The sequence below is a fragment of the Lactuca serriola genome, chromosome 3 (genome assembly GCF_051521515.1).
Source record: "Lactuca serriola cultivar US96UC23 chromosome 3, Lser_US96UC23_V15, whole genome shotgun sequence".
Taxonomy (NCBI): domain Eukaryota; kingdom Viridiplantae; phylum Streptophyta; class Magnoliopsida; order Asterales; family Asteraceae; genus Lactuca; species Lactuca serriola.
The window spans coordinates 200,735,439-200,758,114 of NC_136410.1; the positions used below are offsets into that span (position 1 = coordinate 200,735,439).

Here is a 22,676-nt window from a genome sequence, read left to right on the forward strand (position 1 = left end):
AGGTTAAGGACTTACGAGTATATTGTACTATGATAATAGGTGGTGGAGCCTGTGTCAAATGATCCGAGAGTTGGAGTTTACCTTTCGAGTCGACATCTGTGAGGTGAGTTATCCTCACTATATTGATAGGGTCTACGGCACCACGGCCGACCCTTTAGTTGTTATTGTTATGGTATGGTACATGTAGTTATGATCTGTTAGATCGGAATCGGGGTAGACAGTATGTTATGCTCTTATGATCCGTAGGGATTGGTATGTTAGTGACCTGCTAGGACGGTACTCTAGTTAAAGGAGAATTCTATGATTGATGATCAGTGAGATAGATATGTTTAATGTTTGTATATTCCATTATATGATAGTATGTATAGATGGTTATTTGCTTGTGGTTGGGTTGAGGCGGTCCTGCTTTGTGCTGAAGGCCAATATACCCTATGAGCGGTCCGGGGAGACTGTAGGCTTACATGGCGAAACAGTCATGCCGAAGGCTCGGGATAGATTCAGACAGACTGTAGGCCCGGTAGGGCGGTCCAGTCAGGCCGACGGCCCAGTATGCATGTTGATTGATTGATTATTACTGATATGGTATTGTTAGTGTGGTATTGGTATTTTGGGGGTAGCTCACTAAGCCCTCAGGCTTACAGTTTTCAGTTTATTGTTTCAGGTACTTCAGGAGATCATGGAAAGGCGAAGGCGTGACCATACCATTCCTCATCCTTATGTTATGATTTTTGGGACACTCTGATGGAAAATGATTTGAAAACATTTTGTAAACAATGCTATTTGGTTTTTATTTATGATTGAGAAAGTTTAAATTTGGCGTAAAATTTATGGATGTTACATTCACAGACTCTGCATTGTTGGAGGTCATGTAATCATTCCGTTTCAACGGGGCATATGCTCTAGTCTATTTAACACGCTGAATTTCACTTAGGTACGCCACTACTTGCGGCCTAGTAGAACTAAATCTATACCATAAATTTTCAAATACATTTGTTTTGTAAGCTCTCACAAGCCTCCAAAACAAGAGTTTTGTTTTATCATTTTTCCCAAACCGGTGCACTATGTTTCCTAGTAGATGAAAATTACACACGCCATGATAAGCGTTTGGGAAAACATTTTCAATACTAACCTGAATTGCATCAACCCTGTTAGTTACAAAGGTCAAATCTTGACAAACACTAATGCATTCATACATTTTTTCAAGAAACCATGTCCAAGTAAGGCCATTCTTTTTTTTTTTTTTTTTGCATATTCCTTGTGCAACGAGCACTATTTGGTTGTTCTCGTCAATAGCTACTGCATGCAATATGGTTCCCTTAAAATCCCACATCAAATGGGCACCATCCATAATTATGACTTTACGACAAAAACGTTTGAACGCTTATATCTGCAATATATTTGTATGGAACACGTAACAACTCTACATTTTTTATAAACTAGTATATATTAAATAAGAACAAATTTATTGTATTTACCATGCTCCCAATGGCATAAAAACAACACTTGAAGCAATCTTCATATTTTTTTTTTGTATATAGGCCACTGTACCAAGATTATGATTATTCAAGTTGTGAAAATAAATAGAAAGTTTAGAAAAACATTCTTCAGAGGACCCCAACAACAGTTTCATAACATATTGTTTGCACGCCAAGCTTGTTTGTAACTTACATTGATTTCTAGCAAAGCTTTCAAATCCCTTGATATTTCATATGGCCTCCATACCTTCAAACGATTTTTCCCATAATCTCATGCAATATAATACCCATGGCTTTTTTTTATTTGCGTGCTTATGATTTAGGCGTATCTGTAATGACGAACATGTGTGTACATTGTTGAAAGTCCTGATTCAAATTCGTCAGTCGGATCAAGACGTTTTGCATATAAACGCCAACTACATTTCTCGATTTCACAATATACCTCGTAATAATTTTTGTTAGAATGTTTGGTCTTAAACTGAAACCTTTCTCTGGTTGCTTTAAGACTCAAAACAAATATTAGTTGTTTGTTATAATACGTTTGACGAACAAACATATCATAATTTGGACCTAAACTGTGAAATGGTCCAGGTTCAAGAATCACATTAGGACAATCAAGTATGGGAGACACATCGTAAAAGATGTATAACGGTTTATTTCCGTGTGTGAACTCATGTTATGGCCATCCTTCATTTGATTCTTCATCGTCTGACAAAGTTTTGTTATATAGTCTTCCAAACTTATATAGATTTTCTTCTTCCACTGTATTTACTGCCACAATTTCTTCTCGTGAACACTTTTCAACATTATCTAATGCAATGTTGTCAACATTGTATACAATGTTGCCTACATTGTATGATACAATCTTGTCAATCGCATCTGTCTGTTCGACCCATCCCTCAAACACCTCCAAATATAACTGCACAATCTCCTTCGTTTCAGACATTACATATTCGAATTGATGAACATTTGCTTCGTCTACAATATTCATAACATACCCATGAACCGGATGTTAAAATGACAATGATATATTACTATTGAACGTATTAGCCTTAGTTTTAACCAAATCAAACGATATTTGACGGTCAAAATTAGGCTGAAGTAGTAAACCTAAGTTGTTAAACTTTGGTCTAATGTAGGTGTTAATTTTATTACTCAACTGCCAAAACCACCCCATATATAAAATAACAAAACTCATATTTTCTATGAAAAAAAATTCACCCTAAAGCTGATCGGTTTTTTCAAATAGAACAAAAATTTTCTTTTAATTGACCAAAATTTCTTTTGAATTACAAAAAAAACATCACTAAAGACCAAACACATTCCGCGGAGGCCATGTCAATATGCTACGCGGAGGATTTAATAATATGCTGAGTCAAACACTCCGCGGAGGGTATAATGTGTCTGCGGAGATAACTCTGCGAAGCCCTATGCGGTCCGTACAAAATATTTGAAAATCATACAAAATCAATCATTCTGCGGTGATTTTATGATTCCGTGGAGTCCGTAAAACACCCCTCCACGGAACGTATGTTTATACATGGAATTTTGCTTTTTATGAATAAATTTTGAAATCCCAAAAAAAATTGTCTATAACCACAGAATTTTCCAAATAATTCCTATTCTAATAAATGAATAGTTTTAATCTCCTTTTGCCAAGTGTCACTCTAATACAATTCCTCATTAATATTATTATTAATGTCATGTGTCACGTAGATATATTAGGCAACTCATTTAAAAACTTAAATTTACATTTTCTAATTATATGTTAAATTTGAAGTTATAATAATTTTAAAATTTATATATATCTCTTAATTAATAATTTATTTAAAATAATTGATTAATAATTATAAAATTTTATTATAAAAATATAATTAATTTTATAATGGTGACCTCATATTTATAAACTAATAAATCTATAAAATAATAACTTAATATCTTGGAAACTAAAAAACACCTTTATGTGCACAAACATCTTTTATACGTGTTAAAGCGAGCTTAGGTCCCATCCCGCCCCTAGCACTTCTCCTTCGATTCGAATCTCTCTTTCCAACGCTTCTCCACAAGCACCAATTTCAGTTCTGCAATAGAACACAAGAACAAAAATGGCGGACTGGGGACCCGTATTGATTGGTGTAGTACTCTTCATTCTATTGCAGCCGGGACTCCTTTTTCAGTTACCCGGAAACGGTAAGCAGGTAGAATTTGGGAGCATGAAGACCAACGGCAAAGCAATCGCTGTTCACACTCTCATCTTCTTCACCATCTATTCCATCCTTATCCTCGCCGTTCATGTCCATATCTACACCGGCTAAACACCGCCGCACCTCCTCCGCATAAATCAGGTTTTAAATCTAGAGATCTGTACTGTAATAGCTTTATTCTACTTGTAGTTTTATCAATAATCTGTTTCTTTTCGATGGATGTTTCGATTTGGTTATTGATTTATTAGCTCCGTTTAGATCTGGGTTTTCTTTTGCTGGTTATTGTGTTTTTGATTCGAGTGTTAGTGAAGTTGAAATGTATAATGCGTGTGGTACAACTTGTTGTTGCTATGACATCAAGAACACTGTAGAACCCCTTAACTTAGTTAAATAGCAAAATCTTTTCTATTTTGGGTATTTTCCAACAGGACAGCACCGACGCATAAATATATCGCTTGACGGTGGTAGGTGGTGGGCAGTCGGAAAAACAAATAGGTTTTAGCTTTCCATTGCATTTGATTGATTAATTAAGTTGATTTTTCTTTTCAAGTGTCACTCCATATATTGATATCTTCAAAGTTGTGTTGGGCGAATGGGAATTCGTTTGGAAATTGATTGATTCCGGTAAGACTTCTCGGAGTGGTGCGGTAGGAGACCGCACCTTGGTGCCACATCAGCAGGGAACACCGCCCCCAGGGTGCGGTTTCCTGCCATTGAGACCGCAGTGCGGCCCTTGAAGACCGTGGTATTTGATTGGTTGGTCATATTCTTGACCGTTGAACGCAATTTCCCCTTTTTTTTTTTTTCTTTTTTTTTGTTTTTTTTTTCTTTCCTTCCTATATATATACACATATCAAACTCAATTTTTTTCACAATACAATCTTCTCTCTCAATTTTTTTTTTTTTTTTTTTAAATCACCACTCTCCAAAAAATGTCATCTTCTTCATCTTCTGAAGAATTTCAAACTATTTTTGATACCGCTATTGCGTGTGTTCAAATGGCGGAACAAACATACAACGTTGTATGTAACAACGCAGCTGCAAGTTCTCAACAGAGAACACGAAGATACATTTACAGAAATCGTGAAAAAGCCAACCAACGTTTGGTGCAAGACTATTTTGCAGAGAATGCCACTTACCAAGGGTATTATTTTCGTAGGCGCTTCAGAATGCTCAAAGGTTTATTCGAACGTATAGTTGAAGATGTAACGAGGGAGTGCAGTTTTTTCCAACAACGCTACGATGCTAGAGGTACACCCGGTTTCACTTCGTTACAAAAATGTACGGCCGCACTTCGTCAGTTAGCATATGGCATTCCGCCTGATGCGTTAGACGAAAGTTTTAGGATGTCTGCTAGGACAGCACGAGACAGTCTCCATTTTTTCTGCAAAACTGTCATTCAGTTTTATGGTCCAAAAGCCTACACGTAATGACATCTTGCAATTGCAAGCTCATCATGCTAGTGTGCATGGGTTTCCTGGAATGCTAGGAAGCTTAGATTGTCTCCATTGGGCATGGGAAAATTGCCCTACAGCATATCATGGGCAATTTACACAAGGTGATCATGGTCACCCAACGGTGGTACTTGAAGCAGTTGCATCACAAGATATGTGGATTTGGCATGCTTTTTTTGGTTCTCCTGGTTCGATTAACGACATCAACGTTCTTAACTGTTCACCAATATTTAACAATATATACGATGGATCCGTACCAGATTCTTCTTTTCAAGTGCATGGAACGCCATATAAGTATGGTTATTATCTGGTCGATGGAATCTATCCTGAGTATGCTGTGTTTGTTAAGTCGTTTTCAGCTCCACATGGTTCTAGACGAAAGAAATTCAAGAGAGCTCAAGAAAGAGCTATGAAGGATGTTGAGCGTGCTTTTGGAGCTCTGAAGAAACGATGGTTCATACTGAAAAAACCAGCAGCTTATTTGGGCGAGGAAAAACTTCAAGAAATCATGTATACGTGTATTATATTGCATAACATGATTATTGAAGACGAAGGAAGAGCGATATGTGTGTTTGACGAGGAAGAAATAATACCAGAGACACAGCCAATAAAAATTGGTGGCGAAGAGTATATAAACAGAAGAGCAGAGATACGTTGCAATGAAACATTTCATAATCTTCGCAATGACTTGGTGGAACACATTTACGGGGTTCAAAACATTAACCTTAATTTGGATCCACCGGATGACCCCGAAGACGAGTTCTCGGAGAACGACTTTATGTAGTTTCCTTTAGTTATTTTATTTATGTTTTTTAAGTTTATAGGGTTATTTAAATGTCATGTGTGTGGTTTTTTTTTAGTAACGCAATGTACTGTTTTTTATTTTATTTTCAAGTAATGAAGAATTATGTTTTTTTTTTTATTAAAATAGAAGGTATATTAAATTAAATTAGTTAAAAAAAAAAGAAGTTTTATTAAATTAAAATACTTAAAAAAAAAACAAAAAAATAAAGGAAATGCAAAGTGTGGCACCACACCCTTGGTGTGGCAAGAAACCACACTTAAGTGGTAAAATGTGATGTGGCGCTTACGTGGCGAGGGAGGGAGTGCGGTTTCGGTGGCACCACTCCCTCCAGCCTAACAACGCATGGAATGATGGAAAGTTATTTGGCTTAACGGTATGGGTGCGGTCCGGGACCGCACTTCGTGCCACATGGACCTGGAACACCGCCCCCAGACCGCGGTCTCGGCCGCAGTGCGTCTAGGGAGTACCGTGCATTGTGATTGGTCCTTGATGTTTGACTGCCTTTTGACCGTTGAATGTTTTTTTTTATTATTATTATTCTTTTTTATTTTTTTTTTATTTTTTTGTTTTTTTTTTTATTTTAAACTTTACTATATTACCAATCTACACAATATTTTTACACAACATTTTTACACAATTTTTTTATCATATCTCTACTCTTTTTTTTATATTTTTATTTGAAAAATGTCATCTTCCAAACGAACTAGCAAAGAAAAAACACCAGTCAGAAATACCAACACCCTAGTACCTTCGTTTGATCAACCGATTTTCTCACCTCCGTATTACCACTACGGTGGTATGTTTCCGTATTTTCCACAACGACCAGGACAACCACAAACATCACCACTACCACAATCCAACTCGGATTTTAATCCATTTGATTTTTTGTCCCAACCCGAGTTTGTTCAACAAACACAAACACAACCAGAAACGGTCGTTTCTGATTCTGAACCGGAATTCGTTACAGAAACCCAACCCACTCGAGCAGCGACTAAAAGAAAAGAGAAGGCGGAGGCTAGATGTTGGAAACCTTTGGAAACGTTAGTGTTGGCACAATCTTGGATCGATATTTCAGAAGATGCGGCGGTTGGAAAAGACCAAAAGCATGACGCTTTTGGATTCGCGTTTTACACAGGTTCCATAAATGAATGAACCGTGGAGAATACCGTTCAAAACATCAAGTGTACTCCAAATGGGGGAAGATGAACAAAAAAGTCATGTTGTTTAATGACTTGTGGAACAACATGAAACGTTAATGGAAAAGTGGAGAAAGCGATGAAGTGATTTTGAAGAAAGCGTTGAAAGTGTATCAAAAAGAAAATCTGAAACCTTTCAAGTTTCTTGAAGTTTGGAATTTTTTGAAAGATAATAGGAAATGACTGAGTAGCAAAACATCTGACCAACATATCGATAGTGGGTCAAAACGCAGCAGAACATCTGAGTCCGACCACACTACATCAGATGCTCGTGTTCAATTTGATCTGAACGAAGATGAGCCTATTTCAGTTTCACCACCTTCCCGACCATTGGGAAGAGACAAATCAAAAAGTAAAGACAAAGGCAAAACGTCGGACTCAGATGATTTGAAAGAAATGGGATCCGACATGAGGGGTATAAAAGACAGAATGGACAAGATTTTGAAAATTGCTTCTGAAAGAGAGCTTCGGAAACAAAGTGAGAGCGACATGCGAATACTAGCGATGGACACGTCGAATATGACCGGGGCCGAGCTTGAAGTGGTTTTGGCGATGAAGGAGGAAGTAAAAAACCGTTACATCAATCGTGGCTAATTTCTAGTTTTTTTTTCAAGTTTTTAATGGTTTTGTGTGTGTTTTTTTTAAGTTGTAGGTTTTATGTTTCTACTTTGTTTTTTAAAAATTTTTAGGGTTTTTTTTTTTTTTTTTTTTTTTTTTTTTTTTTTTTTTTTTTTTTTTAAATTAAGTAATGTATGGTATTTGTATTTTTAATTAATGAAATATTATGTTTTTTAAAATTATGTTTTTTTATTAAAAAAATAAGTTTTACTAAATTAAAATAATTAACAAAAAAAAAAAAAACAAACAAAAAAAAAACTAAAACTAAAACTGTGGCACCACACCCTTAGTGTGGCAAGAAACCACATTTGAGTGGTAAAAAGTGACATGACGCTTATGTGGCGGGGGAGGGAGTGTGGTTTCGGTGGCACCACTCCCTCCAGCCTTAAGACAAAATTTTGTCTCACTAGTGCGGTAAACGAACCAACCCACCAAGACAGAACAAGGTCATATTCATGTTCATTTGTTTAAGTTAGTCGAACTAATTAACGAATAAATGAACGAGTTTTTTTTTGTTTATGTTGGTTTGTTTAACGAATTACATTGTTTATATTCGTGAACATGCTAAACGAACGAAGATAAATAAATATAATTGAACATATATAAACATAAACGAACATATAATATGGTAATGTAATCAAACGCAGTTGAACATATAAGAACATAAAAGGAAATAAAAGGAACTTAAATAAACAAACATAATTTTTGAACGAACAAGACTTTTTCCTAAATGAAAATTTGTGTTTATGTTCGTTCATTTATTAAATAAGCGAACATAAACAAAAGTACTGTTGAACGGTTTACGAACAATTCGATAAACCTTTGGTTTGTTTGCAACTCTGTCTCACACAACACAATAATGTTTTATGTACCACAATACAACATGGCATGATGTCATTATTTTTTTTACTAATACGAAAACCATTCAATTAAAACACGACATGGAACGAGAAAAATAGCATAACATAACTATTATTGGAATTAATCAGTACTTAATCATATATAACACAAAAGACACGAGAAACATGTCATACCCCAAAACCATGAATGGCGGAAACATTCTGGGGCGGAGGACGTCATGTACAGTATCATAACAATGAATAACAGTAAACAAGCAACAACATCATCCATTGCATTAATAATATAATTTCATACATGTATGTTCTGTCAAGTTATATAGACACTAAAAATATACATATCAAAATAAAAGATGAGTCTTGAATGAACTTCATCTTCTCAAAAGCCTGGCACCTGTACCTGTCTAGTGGTGACCTGAGAATACAAGTTATTTTGAAAGCGAGTATCAGCTTTAAAGATGGTGAGATCATAAGTATATTAGTGTCTTAGTTTGTATGAAAGCTGGTAAGATGTTTGTAAGATGTAATGTATAAGTTTTGTAAAGTTTGTGTTTGTTTGAACTATCCTAGAAAACCCTATGTTTCCTACTAAGAGTAGCCTTCTACCAAGGCATCTAGTAACTGTATGTGTGTCTCTTGTAAGAGTATGTATTTTCCCAAATCCGACTATCATTAACCAAAAATATAGTTTTTACATTACCGTGCATCGTGTGAATGTTCACGAAGTGAATGTAATGGGATAAATATTATAGTACTGTAGTGTTGTATTAAGTAACTACTGTTGTACTAACTACCTTAAACCAATTGTTATTTAAAGTACAATGTGATCGGCCTGTACCCTGCTACCGACTCAATAGTAAAACGATGATGTAAGACGCCGTAAGAAATGACATTTGGCACCCGAAGACTTGCAAGTCCCACTGTAGCGAGCAGCAAGGTGTAGGATAGTCAATCCAGTATAGATCTATATGCAAACTCATACGCTCCCCAATTAAGGAGATTCTGGATACAAAAACTGTCATGGCAGGTAGTGCCATGACCCGTTTAATGGCTCATATAACTGAATGTAATGTATGTGCTAGTTGTATTGTGTGTTCTTCCTCTGTTTAGCCTGTATGTTTGTTTCTCATCACTACGTATTATGTTTGTTTCTCATCACTACGTATTATGTTTGTTTCTCATCACTATGTATTATGTTTGTTTCTCATCACTAAGTATTATGACTCATGTATGCACTGACTCTTTGTGTGATTCATTGTTCTTGTATTAGTATTAGTAAAACCCTAAACTACGCCTATTGTAGTTTACTAGTAATATAACTTGTACGTATGAACATTGAAATATACCCTTGCTACCCAAGGGTATTGATTTTACTGGAAATACCCTTTTATGACTATATATGTACACATGATATATAACTAATATTTAAACGAACTTTGAACGGACACCCGATACCCCACCAGACCACATCTCAATGGCGAAAAGGAAATAAGGCGGGCGGCCTTCCTAAGCCTTTTAGACATTGCTTATATAACTATACATACATGGACATGCAATTGATAATAAGTATAACAGAGTTTAAGTAAAAGTATTTGATAAGTAAAAGAGTTTGTAAAACAGTTTGAAGCAAAGCAGTTTGATAAACAGTTTAAACAGTAAGAAAAATCACTGGTTTTGTAGTTATTAATCACATGTGATTGAAGTAATAACTATAAGTATTCAACTTGTATTCCCCCCATAAAAGCATTTAAAACAATTAAACCATTGATTAGGGGTATGAACTCACTTGCAGTGAGTTAATTGGATTGAAATGTCGGATACGATGCTAGGTGACAAATGGAGACTTGTACACATGCACGAGCCTAGTTATCATATAATGAACATATATATAACTAATTAGCCAATTTATAACTAATAAATTAAGTTGGGACACTCTAGAACATGAAAACACTTTGTTCCGAGTGTTAAAGATCACAAGGGTTGCATCCAAGTGTTTGTAGGGCAAAGCTAGAGTGTTTGGAGTTCAAGGGTAAACTCCTTTGGAGTTTACGGTTTTAATGACCATTACCCAAGGAGTTTACGGCAGTAAACTCAAGGGTTTACGGTCGTAAACTCTACACTTTATGACCATATGTTGTTTTGAGGTTTTACAAGTCCTTTGAAACATTTCTACTTGGTGGTTAGGCCTTTGGAAGGGATTAGGGCAATAAAACACTCCTTTGAGGAGTTTACGGACTCATGGTCATTTCCCTTTGGGTTTACTACCGTAAACCCATATGGAAAATGGTATTGCCATGTTTTCAAGTCCTTAACTCATCAAGGTAATTGTCTAGGTTAGTTTTTAGGCCTAAGGAAGGAATATGGCCCAAATAAACTTACTTTAGGGTGTTTACGGTTTTGGGAGATCCCCAAACCGTAAACACATAGAAATGGTGGACTTTGGTGTTTTTCAAGGCTTAAACACATCAAGGGAAGGTTTAGACATCAAACTAAGGCTAGGTAAAGGACTTAGGCACACTTTGGTGCCTTACTTGGTGTTTACAACCCAAGAACATTCTTGGACCGTGAACACCTTAATCCTTGTGTTCTTGGCACATTTTCTTGATGCTAACATGTAATACAAGCTTAATAAGACTCAAGGATGGAAGTACTTACTATAAGGAAGCTTGAAATGAGCTAAAAGTCCAAGAACACTTAGTGTGTGTTCTTGGTGTTTTTGGAAATCTAATCAAAACACAAAAATGGATGGATGAAAAGATGCACAATCACTAGATTAAGTGTTATACCAACTTGAAATGGCTAGAACACTTACAAGTTTGAAGATCTTGAATTAAATCTTGGATGATACTTGAGAGGGTTTTTGAGTTTACTCTTTTAAAATGAAAAGTGATGTTCTTTGGGGAGTAAACATAAAATGACTAGTTTGGGGAGTAAACTCATGCTTAATGCATGAGTTCACGGTTTTGGAAGATTTTTCGGCCCAAACATAAAAGTTTGGCCGTGAACTTCTAAGACACGAGGTGTTTGCGGTTTTGAAATTTCAAGACCCGAGACGACACTTCCTTTCACCCGTTCGTTTAAAGAATAATATTAAAATAATCAAACGAACTTTAAATTTGCTAAAAATAAGTAATAAAGTAATTGACTTATAAATTGAAGTGATTGACTTTTAGGGTTTGATCGAATGCAAAATTCCGGGTTGTCACAAAACACATGCTAATATATATTTTTAAATTTCATATTAAATATTTTTAAATTTCAATTTAGTTTCAATTTGGTTTTGTATCATACATAATGGTGTATAAAATGATTTCTAGAATAAACCATTAACTTCTAATAGAAGCAACATAAAAAATACTATGATTGAATTATAGTTTACTTCTTGATTAATAACAACCAAAATTAACATGCAAGAAGGTTTAAGGATAACCTTTATTTTATAAGAAGTTACAGGATCCAAAGTAAAAATTTTCTAATGGCATTACACCCTTTATACTTCAACTCTAACAAAATCTTTCTTTGTTGGACCTTAACAAAATCGACCAAACCCTACGGTTTGTCTTCTTGGAATCGTCGGCTAGGAGGAGGGAGAGAGTGGTGGAAATCTTAGGTGACATTTGGTTCATTGGAATCCTTGGAAATTAAAATCAAATTCCACCATATTCCCATGTTTGTTTTTGCTAAAGAATTAGATTCCTAAATGAGATGAACTTTCCATCAAATGAGGGAAAGTCCATTCCATTGAATTACTTTCATCCTTTTTAGTAGGGAAAGTTCAAGATTACTATAACATCCTGCTTCTGATTGTCCGTGATTAGGGTTCATGGGCTACAAATAGGGCATGAGGGATTCTCGGGGTTGTGACGAGTTGTTAGGAGCTTAGGGCATCTCGTCACCTATCCGAGGATATGAGGTTGGTGGGAATCGGGGTTATGTCGAGGAAGCGATGAAAGTTTGATGATTTGGCAAGCTAAGTCCTTATTTTGAGATGTGTCGCGGTCGAGTACGCGGGGCGTAATTATGTGTACGCTCGGCGTACTTATATGCGTGGAAGAGACGCGAAGGCCACCTAGTACGCCTAGCGTACCAGAGGGTACGCCCAGCGTACTAGGTCCTGGAAGAAAACCCTAATGTCTTGAAGTATCCCTATTTAAGGAACAATATGCCATCATATTCAACCACCATTTCCAGCATGTTACTTCCCTCAAAACCCTAAATCTCGTTTCTTTGCTTATGTGAGCATTGGAGGCTTATGAAGCGATCTTGGGGGATTCTTTTGAGAAGAAGGAACTTTGAAGGAAGAAGAGTTGTCATTCAAGCTCTTGGATCTGAGTTTCCTTGAGGATTGAGCATCATTCAGAGGTATAAAGCTCAAAACTTGGCTCTTCTTTTGCATGGTTCATCTAATGGTCCATTTTAGGGTTTATGTCCCCAAAGCTTGAAGGTTTATGAGTTGGTCAACCCAAGAACAGTGTACTTGTCCCCTTTGATGTCTTTAGATGGTATAAGTTCATAAAAATGGAGTCTTGGTGGTCAAGATCTCCCAAACTATGAGATATGTGGATTTTATGGTGGAAAAAGTGAGAGTTTATGAGATCTTGACTTGTTCAGCCTTGATAGAGCTTAAAGTCACCAACTTTATGTTATAAGAGACTTCATTTGACCGAGATCTGAGATGGTAGCCTTTGTCTTAACGGGTTAAGACCACTTGAGTGGGATAAGCAAGTCTGGGACGTACGTCGAGTGTACTCCCAGCTACGCGCAACGTTGTACTGAGTCACCCACGTTGCATGCATGGCTAAGCGTACACCCAACGTTGAGAGACGTACGCCCAGCGTAGAGAGACGTACGCCCAGCGTAGAGAGACGTACGCCCAACGTAGAGAGACGTACGCCCAGCGTACGTGGCAAGTGTTGACTTTCTGTTGACTTTTTAGTGTTTTGAGCAAATGTGAATATTGAGGGGCAAAATGGTCTTTTTACCCTCCTTGGATTTAGCAAAGGATTATTGGGCTTGAGGGTTAGGTCTATTTAAGGATGGGCCTAATTGGGAAGATTGGGCCATTAGTGGGCCCTTATGTTGGGCTTGCCTTCTTGACTTGAGTTAAGGGTTGGGCCTTGGATGGGCCCAATTAGTATTGGGCCTCGTTGGGCCCAATGGATTTGGGTTATTTGTGGACTGAGTTGGTGGGTCATCTTTAGACCTGATGAGTGAAGGTATGGTCTTAGATCCTAATTGAGTTAACTGTGGGTTTGGCACAGTGTTAGGGGCCGGTGTGCAGTGTCAACAATTATAGGAGCCATTCTTCATCCGAGGTGGGTCTGCTTACTATACGTTACCTAGAGTGGTACTTATGTTTGACCGGAGGGTCTTATGTGTTTACATTGAGTATTACATTATCCCGCTTTATGTTGCATGCTATGCATTATGTCTTTGTGATTTATGCTATGCGGAGCTTTACAGACCGGACCAGAGGGTCCAACGAACCGTGGGACTGGAGGGTCCCACTAAGACACATTGACCGGAGGGTCTTACAGTGATATAGCCTCGAGTGGCTGATGAGCTGTGTGTGTTGTATTTTGGGGAACTCACTAAGCTTTGTGCTTACCGTGTTATGTGTTATGTGTTTCAGGTTTTCTTGGAATCACGGGAAGGCACTGACTCGATAGTACACACCAGAGAAGGAGTTATGATTTGAGGATCCTGGATTATTATTATTAAAAAAATATAGAGTTGTGTTTTGTAAATAAATTCAATGGTGTTTTTGTGAAACGTGATTTGGGAATTATGTGATTTTAAAAGAAAATTTGTTTGAAAATTTACGCTATTACAATTACCATAATATTTTTTTCACCACCATCAACCACCATACCACCACCGCAACTGCCACCTCCACCATCACTATTGCTGCCACCTTTACCACTACTTGTTACAACCAACACCCACCACCTACCTTTGCAACCACCACCCGCCCCACCTCTACTACCAAGACCACCATTGCCGCCGCCACAACCACAATCATTAGCACCCAACAGTACTGGCACTGCCACCATTTATTGTTTTTATAATTTATATACTCCCTCCGTCCCATATTAATAGTCCATGTTTCCTTTTTGGTTTGTCCCAAAATAATTGTCTACTTCTAAAAATAAATATGTCTTTTACCATAATACCCCTCATTATTAGTTAAATTACCATAAAATTAAATGCAACTACCATGGAATTAAATGCAACAGAAGGGTAAGACTGTCATTTCATTTAATAAAGTTAACGGTAATTAATGTTTTCTTAAACTGTGTGTTTTTTGTCTGTGAACTATTATTTTGGGACGGAGGGAGTAATATATTTTTACATATAAATTATAAAACAAAGTAAAATTAAGCAAAAAAACAAGAAGAACAATTATGTCATTTTACATTATTCCATTTACATTTCCTATCAACCAAACCAAACAGAATATGAAATTGAATTACAATTCCTAACAAATTACAAATCATTTAAAAACATTTTGTAAACCAAACGTCAGGTAAGTTATATATAGGTGGTGCAAATTCAATTATGTTTCTCCTTAGCCTCTAAGGTTTATTTGAATTATAATTATCTATTAGTCAAATATGATAATAAGTCATAATTTAAACCTTTAATAATATTCCATTATTACCCCCTCTAATTAGTTTATAGTTATTTACTTGGTAAATCAGTAAATAACAAATTAATCTCTCTCAAATAAATACTCTTGTTTTAAGATTGATCCAAGTGTGTAATCTATATATGATCATATAACTAATTCTGTCACTAACACGTTGTTTCCAGTAAACATATTTCGAACAGACAATATTTGTATATTCGAACTTGTAAATTATACAGGGTATGTCTTCATGATAAGTACTTAGATCTATGAACCTTTAGATTCAGCCTACTCCAAAGTTTGTGATCAAACATTCTTTTGTTATGGATATTTGTATAAACGTGAAACATAGAAATGTTGTCTAACTATGACGTTCATGATTCTGTTTCTTAGTATGGAGTCATGGTGACCTAAAAGATAAACTGTATAATTGAACGACTATCCATCCACTCTAAGTATAGCTATACTTCACTATCAACACCGAATCATTAACGGACCCTATGATATCACTTTTATCGAAGAGGAACAGAAGGAACAAGTCAACTTCAACTACACCGACTTGTACACCTTTTCCATCTCACACGCGAGCGTACTATGTATTTTTTTCAATTACAGACAACGTTGGAGGACATTAAGGCAAAAAAGTAAGTCATATGTATCTTAGTTTCGAGGAAAAAAGATATTACGATCTTCCTTGCGACAATATTCCATGACGTAATTATGTGAGTGTGGTTTACTTCGGTACATGTGTGTAGTAGTCGGTCGTATCTCTATGCTATATCCATCTTTATGAATAATCTACTATCACCCTACATTGGTCTTAATTAATTACTTTCATCCTATAAAGTATGATCAATTGTAGAGATTCTAAATTGATATTCTCAATAAGGTGTAAAACATGTAAATAAAAGGGAAACTCCATCAAAATCTTAATACTTTGGCCTCATAGTCGAGTTAATTATTATATATATTTTTTTATCCAAAGAAGTCCCAAAAATCAAAAATTGTATTCATTTTGACTCCTTGACCCAGTCAACATGTAATATTACTTTCACAATTTACACTTTTGGCCCAGATTTTAAATTTATTACAAATTTGGTAAAAAATTTACACTTTTTGCATAGATTTCAATTTTGTTATGAATTCATCCTAAATTTAGTTTTTAAAAATCTTGTTTCAAATAGTTTTTTCTACTGTATAAAATTATATTTATAGAAAAGAACATATTTTCATATAAAAAGCCTTCTTTTTTCTACCTAAAAACATTTTTTATAAAAAACATTTTTGTATGCTAAATTCCTATATATATATTTTTTAAAAAGAACATTTTTGTATGCAAAATTCCTATTTATAATTTTATTTTATTTTATATAGCTATTTATAAAAACATAGGTATGTATCTAGACAATTGAAGACGCATGAAGTAAATTACACCACCCATGATCTTGAGCTGGGAGCTGTGGTCTTCGCCCTAAAGATTTGGAGGCACTACCTCTACGGTACGAAGTGCACCATCTTCATGGATCACAAAAGCCTCCAACACATTCTGAACCAAAAGGAGATGAACATGAGGCAGAGAAGGTGGGTCGAGCTGCTAAACGATTACGAATGCGAAATCAAGTACCACCCAGGCAAGGCTAACGTGGTAGCCGATGCCCTGAACAGGAAAGAATACTTAGGTCGCCAGGTGAAGACATTATCGATAACCATCCACTCCCACCTAACTTCACAGATCAAGGGAGCCCAATCAAATGCATTGAAGCCGGAGAATGCCACAAATGAAACACTGCGTGGAATGGATAAAAACCTTGAAGCCAAGGAGGAACAAAACTTACTACTTCATGAATAGAATCTGGGTCCCTAAACTTGGGAGATTTAGAGAGATATTCATGAACGAGGCTCATAGAACGCGATATTCCGTCCATCCAGGTTTAGATAAGATGTACCTAGACATTAAGCAACATTATTGGTGGCCAAATATGAAGGCAGAGATCGCCACTTACGTGAGCAAGTGTCTCACTTGCGCCAAAGTGAAAGTGGAGTATCAGAAGCCCTCAGGGTTACTGCAACAGCCAGTAATACCCGAGTGGAAGTGGGAAAGGGTTATTATGGACTTCATAACCAAATTACCTAAGACAGCAGATAGATTGGATGCTATCTGGGTGATTGTTGATAGATTAACCATATCCGCCCATTTCCTGCCAATAAAAGAATCGTACAAGATGGAAAGATTAACACAAATCTATATAAAAGAGATCGTGAGACTCCATGGAGTGCCATTATTTATTATCTCGGACCGTGATAGTAGATTTACTTCATGATTTTGGTAGTCACTGCACAAAGCTATAGGAACACAACTAGACATGAGCACTGCTTACCACCCTCAAACCGATGGCCAGAGCGAACGAACCATTCAAACACTTGAAGACATGCTTTGAGCCTGTGTGATCGATTTCGGCTAATCATGGGATACCCACTTTCCTTTGATTGAGTTCTCGTACAACAACAGTTATCATACAAGCATAAAGGTTGCACCTTTTGAGGCTTTATATGGTCGCAAATGTCGATCGCCTCTCTGTTGGTATGAGGTCGGTGACACTCATCTGGAAAAAGGGCAATCACTGAGCAGCACACTTACAAGACCATAAATCATTCGAGAAACGACAGAGAAGATAATCTAAATCAAAGCCCGACTCCAATCATCGCGTGACCGACAAAAGAGTTACGCTGACAAACGACAAACACCTCTGGAATTCCAAGTCGAAGATCGGGTACTATTAAAGGTCTCTCCATGGAAAGAGATGATCCGTTTTAGGAAACGTGGAAAACTAAATCTGTGATACATCGGGCCGTTCGATATTCTAGCCCGAGTTGGCTTGGTGGCATACAAGCTGCAGCTGCCTGCGGAGCTCAGCAGCGTACACCCTGTGTTCTACGTCTCAAATCTGAAAAAGTGCTTATCAGATGAAACTCATATCATTCCTCTGGAAGAGATCGAAATAAACGAGAATCTCCTGTTCATCGAGGAACCGGTCGAGATTATGGACAGGTAAGTGAAGCGTACGAAGCAGAGTCGTATTCTAATTATGAAGGTTCGGTGGAACGCTAAACATGGACCGAAATTCACATGGGAACGCGAGGACCAGATGAAGCAGAAGTACGCTCACTTATTCTCTCGTTCATGATCCTACCTTCCAAAAGAATTTCGGGCGAAATTCCCTCTAACGGGGGGATGATGTCACAACTAGCATTTTTAGCTAGGAAATTCTGTTTTCATGTAAACATCAACTCTTGTAAGACTTGTAATCTAAGTGGATATCATATTCTCTACTCAATCAAAAACATCCATTTGAATCAAAACTCCTGAGTGAAGTCCAAAATCTAAATTAAGACATCTCATATACTCAACTATGGGTTTGAAACCCTAATAACCTGGTTTAAACTTCGTATGGGCCAGTAAACCTTTCATTAGACGATTTGGGGCTAAAGAACCCCATTTGTGCTCTAATTGGACCCACATTCGTCAAACCATGGCATTTGGGCCTTATTGGGCCTAAAATGTCTCACCATGTTAACATGGGCCATGATGGGCCGTGAATCACTCTATCGAACCACGATGGGCTGTAAACCCATATTTCCATTGCGATTGGGCCGTAAACCCCATCCTTTCACCACCTTTAGGCCGTGAACCCATAAGAAGGGCCCAATGGGCCGAGAATCTTCATGATTGGGCCTATGATCTCGAAAATGTTCAATGAGGGCCCAACCTTCTCCTTCTCTTTTTCTTTCCTCGTCATTCATGACCCACACATATAAAAAAACAAATTAGCATGAATAATTACTTAACACCTCATGTTTACATGGTGAATATCCATGCAATACACAACATACAGCAAGAAAATCCCATACATCCATGCAATGTCTTTTCACACTTCTCTCTTCTCTCTTCTTCTTAATCACGGTCAAGGAGCAAAAACTCCCACCACCTTCATTTTTTTTCTCTCAAATTCAACCAAAGACTTCTCTTTAGAAATCTCAAGAAACCTCTCATTTCCTCCTAGAAAAATCATGTGTATGCTTGAGAATACATCATTAAAGTTCATCATCTTGCTAAGATATCTTATATTCTAGTGTTTAACTTCATCATATGACAAATCCTCCATCTATTAACACCTCATTCGTGATCTATGCTCTAGATCCATCTTAGATTCGAAAAGCTCCACATAAGAAGCTTCTAGGGCCGAGATCCTCATCATTCTTTATCAAAAACCGAAACCTTCAAAGCAATGTCAGTTCATACCCCCTATTTTCAGTTTTTACTATCTTTTGGGGGAGAATACAAGTTGTTTTATGTAGATCTATGTGTGTATGCATGATATTGTGTGTTTTTCAAGATATATGTGTGATTATGTGTTATAAACTCCATGAACTTGAAGATCTACTAAAATGTGATGATATTTGTAGAACATAATACTCATTTCAACTAATTATGCAAAGAAAAGGTTTTAAAATACATCAAAGTTACTTAAAACTATGAGATTTTGATGAAAGGGGCCAAAAGTGACAAAATAACCAAAAATGGGGTACTATATGTAACTCACCGTTTTTTAGGAACCAAAAGGAATGTATTTTCATAAATATGAATCTTTTTGATATTTGTGACCTTAAAAGGGCTTACCTGTTTAAAAATTCATAAATGGGCTTCTTTTAGGCTTTTTCGAGTTTTTGATAAGAGGAACAAAAAAAATGTAAATTTATTAAAACTTGGGCAAAAAAGATATATTCATTTATAAATGGGCCGAAAATGTACATTTTCATAAAAATCAAGCCAAAAATGATATTTTTGACAAAAGTGAGTTAAAAATGTTATTTATACTTAAATCTAGTCTCAAATAGAAATTTTGTCCTTAAAGGACCTAAATTGTCACTTTTACCAAACATGTGCTACAATTGTAAATTTGTGGTTTTAGGACCAAAAATGTCTTTTTACAAAAAAAGTGGGCTTTTCAGGTCAATTTGGTAACCAACGAAGCTTATACAATTAACGTAACAAACAACAGATAGACTACGTCATTCTTACCTTTATTGGGTCTGGAATTAATTTTCATGCTTAGTGGGCCTTAGTAGTTCACTTACATGTTTATTGGGCCTGGGATACTCCTTATATGCTTATTGGGCCTGGAAATGATATACATGTTAAATGGGCCTTAGTTGTCCTTTTACATATATATTGGGCCCTGGATATATATTCTCATTCCTTTTGAGCATGGAAATAATTCACATGCTTAGTGGGCCTTAGTTGTCCACTTACATGTTCATTGGGCTAGGAATATACCTTATATGTTTCTTTTCGCGTAAATTCGATTAAGGATCTTGTGAGTCATGTTGGTTGACACCCATTGAGTGTACAATCGTAGCTTGTTGTTATAACCAGAGTCTCCTGGAGGGAGAGCATCAGTTTGTGTATAGATCTAGATCTATACGAAGTTGACACCCCACACCTGAGCTGTTCGCTACAGTTAGACTAGACCAGTCTAGGGTACCAAAAACCTTACCTTGTTCAGTCGGCATCCGAAAAACGCCAAGACAGACGAAATTTTCATTTATGGTTGTAACGACTCACTTAGAGGAATTAACGTTATAAATTTTACGGGAAACCATTCTCTTTTCTTTTTGGATAACACAGTAATATACTCGTATTGTTACTTAACTTCAGGGGTTGAGATATCAGCATTCTCTTTTGCAGACAACATCGGGTTATCTGAGGTCATTCTCTTTGTATTCCCTTTGTATTCTATTTATATTCTTTTTGTCATTCTCTCCATACTCTCTTTGCATTCTAGCAAACATTAACACACATGCATTAATAAAAGACCGGACACAAACATATCAAACTGTTTTTCAGAAAATATTGGATTTCTGGTGTTTACAAAGTAATACAAATCATTTTCTCAAACATGCTTATGAACTCACCAATATTTTTATGTTGACCTTTCAAATTAACTTGTATTCTCAGGAAACCGTAGAGCAGATTGGGCAGAAAGAATTCATGGATATTTTTTATATTTTGTGTCATCATACTTTGACTATTTTGGCATGTAATATTTAAATACAGTATTTGATGTAAACCAATGCTAGTTGTAATATTACTTGTGTGATGATGATGTTGTTATTTTTCAATTATATACTCTGCGATGATACTACAAGAATGAAGTCACCCAAGCCCGTGCATGTTTCCGACGTCTGGTTCGGGGGTGTGACACATCTATTTTATAATAAATGCATATATATATATATATATATATATATATATATATATATATATATATATATATATATATATATATATATATATATATAATAGGTTTTCGTATACAAGAACATTGTTATAAAAACAATGTATACAAACAATTATATTACAAAAAATGCATACAAATATGTTTTTATGGGAAAAAAAGGTTTTCATAAAAACCACTATAGTTGTTTTTTTTTTCGGTTTAACCATCGAAAGATTTTTTTTATGTTAATAACTGAGAGTTCTCTTTTATTTAAAAAAATTACTGCATACAACTTTGTATCCTATAAAACCATGAGAGTTTGAATATTGTTTGATTTAACCACTAGAATAAATTTTTATTTTCGACTTAACCATCGATAATTTGAATTTTTTTAACAAAACATTCATTGATCGAAAGAAATAATTTTCCTTCAGTTGTTTGCTGTAACACCGTACATTTCAAAATAATTTTTCACAATTTATAAAAACATTTCTCATTAACTTTTCATAAAAACATCAAGTTTAAATCTCAATTAACATTATACAAAATCCCAAGATCAATGTATATCGAAAATCCCATGCGTGTGTACAGATCAAGCCGGCGCCTTCCCACGGTCATCGCTAGTACCTGAAATAACAACACTAACACTGTAAGCACAAAGCTTAGTGAGTTCCCCAAAATACCACATGAATACATATATATATTAGCCACTCGAGGCTATAACTCTGTGGGTCCGTGCACCCAAGCTCTGTGAACCCTCAGGTTCTAACTCTGGGAACCTTCCGGTTCCAACCCTATAAACAGGCACAACATAAATCACATAGACATCATGCAGTACAACACATAGCATACACACAACATACACACAACATACACATAACTCTGATTACCTACTCAAGGTAAAGTATAATGAGAAGACTCACCTCGTGAATATCGATAGCTAACAAATCCCGAAATCACACGTGCTCGATCCTCCGAGCTACAATCTCCCTATAACATCATATATCTCTAATTAACACTTTTTAACACTAAGGTTGACTACCCCTAAGAAGTCAACACTGGTCAACTCTTGGTCAACGGTCAACGGTCAACTTTGACCGGACTCGGCGAGTGCACTATGGCGACTCGGCGAGTCTAAACGTTTTCACCAATCTCTAGAAT

The 22,676-nt window shown here is 36.2% G+C and overlaps 2 protein-coding genes across 3 annotated transcripts; both read left to right on the plus strand.

The window, feature by feature from the left end:
* Positions 1–3,446: 3,446 nt before the first annotated feature.
* On the plus strand, positions 3,447–20,975 carry LOC145093508 (uncharacterized). Of its 2 annotated transcripts, none has more exons than XM_079031650.1 (2): positions 3,447–3,820; positions 20,954–20,975. In XM_079031650.1, the coding sequence occupies exon 1, from the start codon at positions 3,581–3,583 to the stop codon at positions 3,788–3,790; it is 210 nt and encodes a 69-aa protein (XP_078887776.1). In that variant the 5' UTR covers positions 3,447–3,580; the 3' UTR covers positions 3,791–3,820; positions 20,954–20,975. The 2 variants fall into 2 exon arrangements, with proteins under 2 accessions (XP_078887776.1, XP_078887775.1); XM_079031649.1 differs by lacking the exon at positions 20,954–20,975 and adding an exon at positions 14,242–14,380.
* On the plus strand, positions 4,612–5,109 carry LOC145095973 (uncharacterized). Its single transcript, XM_079033772.1, has one exon. The coding sequence runs from the start codon at positions 4,612–4,614 to the stop codon at positions 5,107–5,109; it is 498 nt and encodes a 165-aa protein (XP_078889898.1).
* Positions 20,976–22,676: the final 1,701 nt, after the last annotated feature.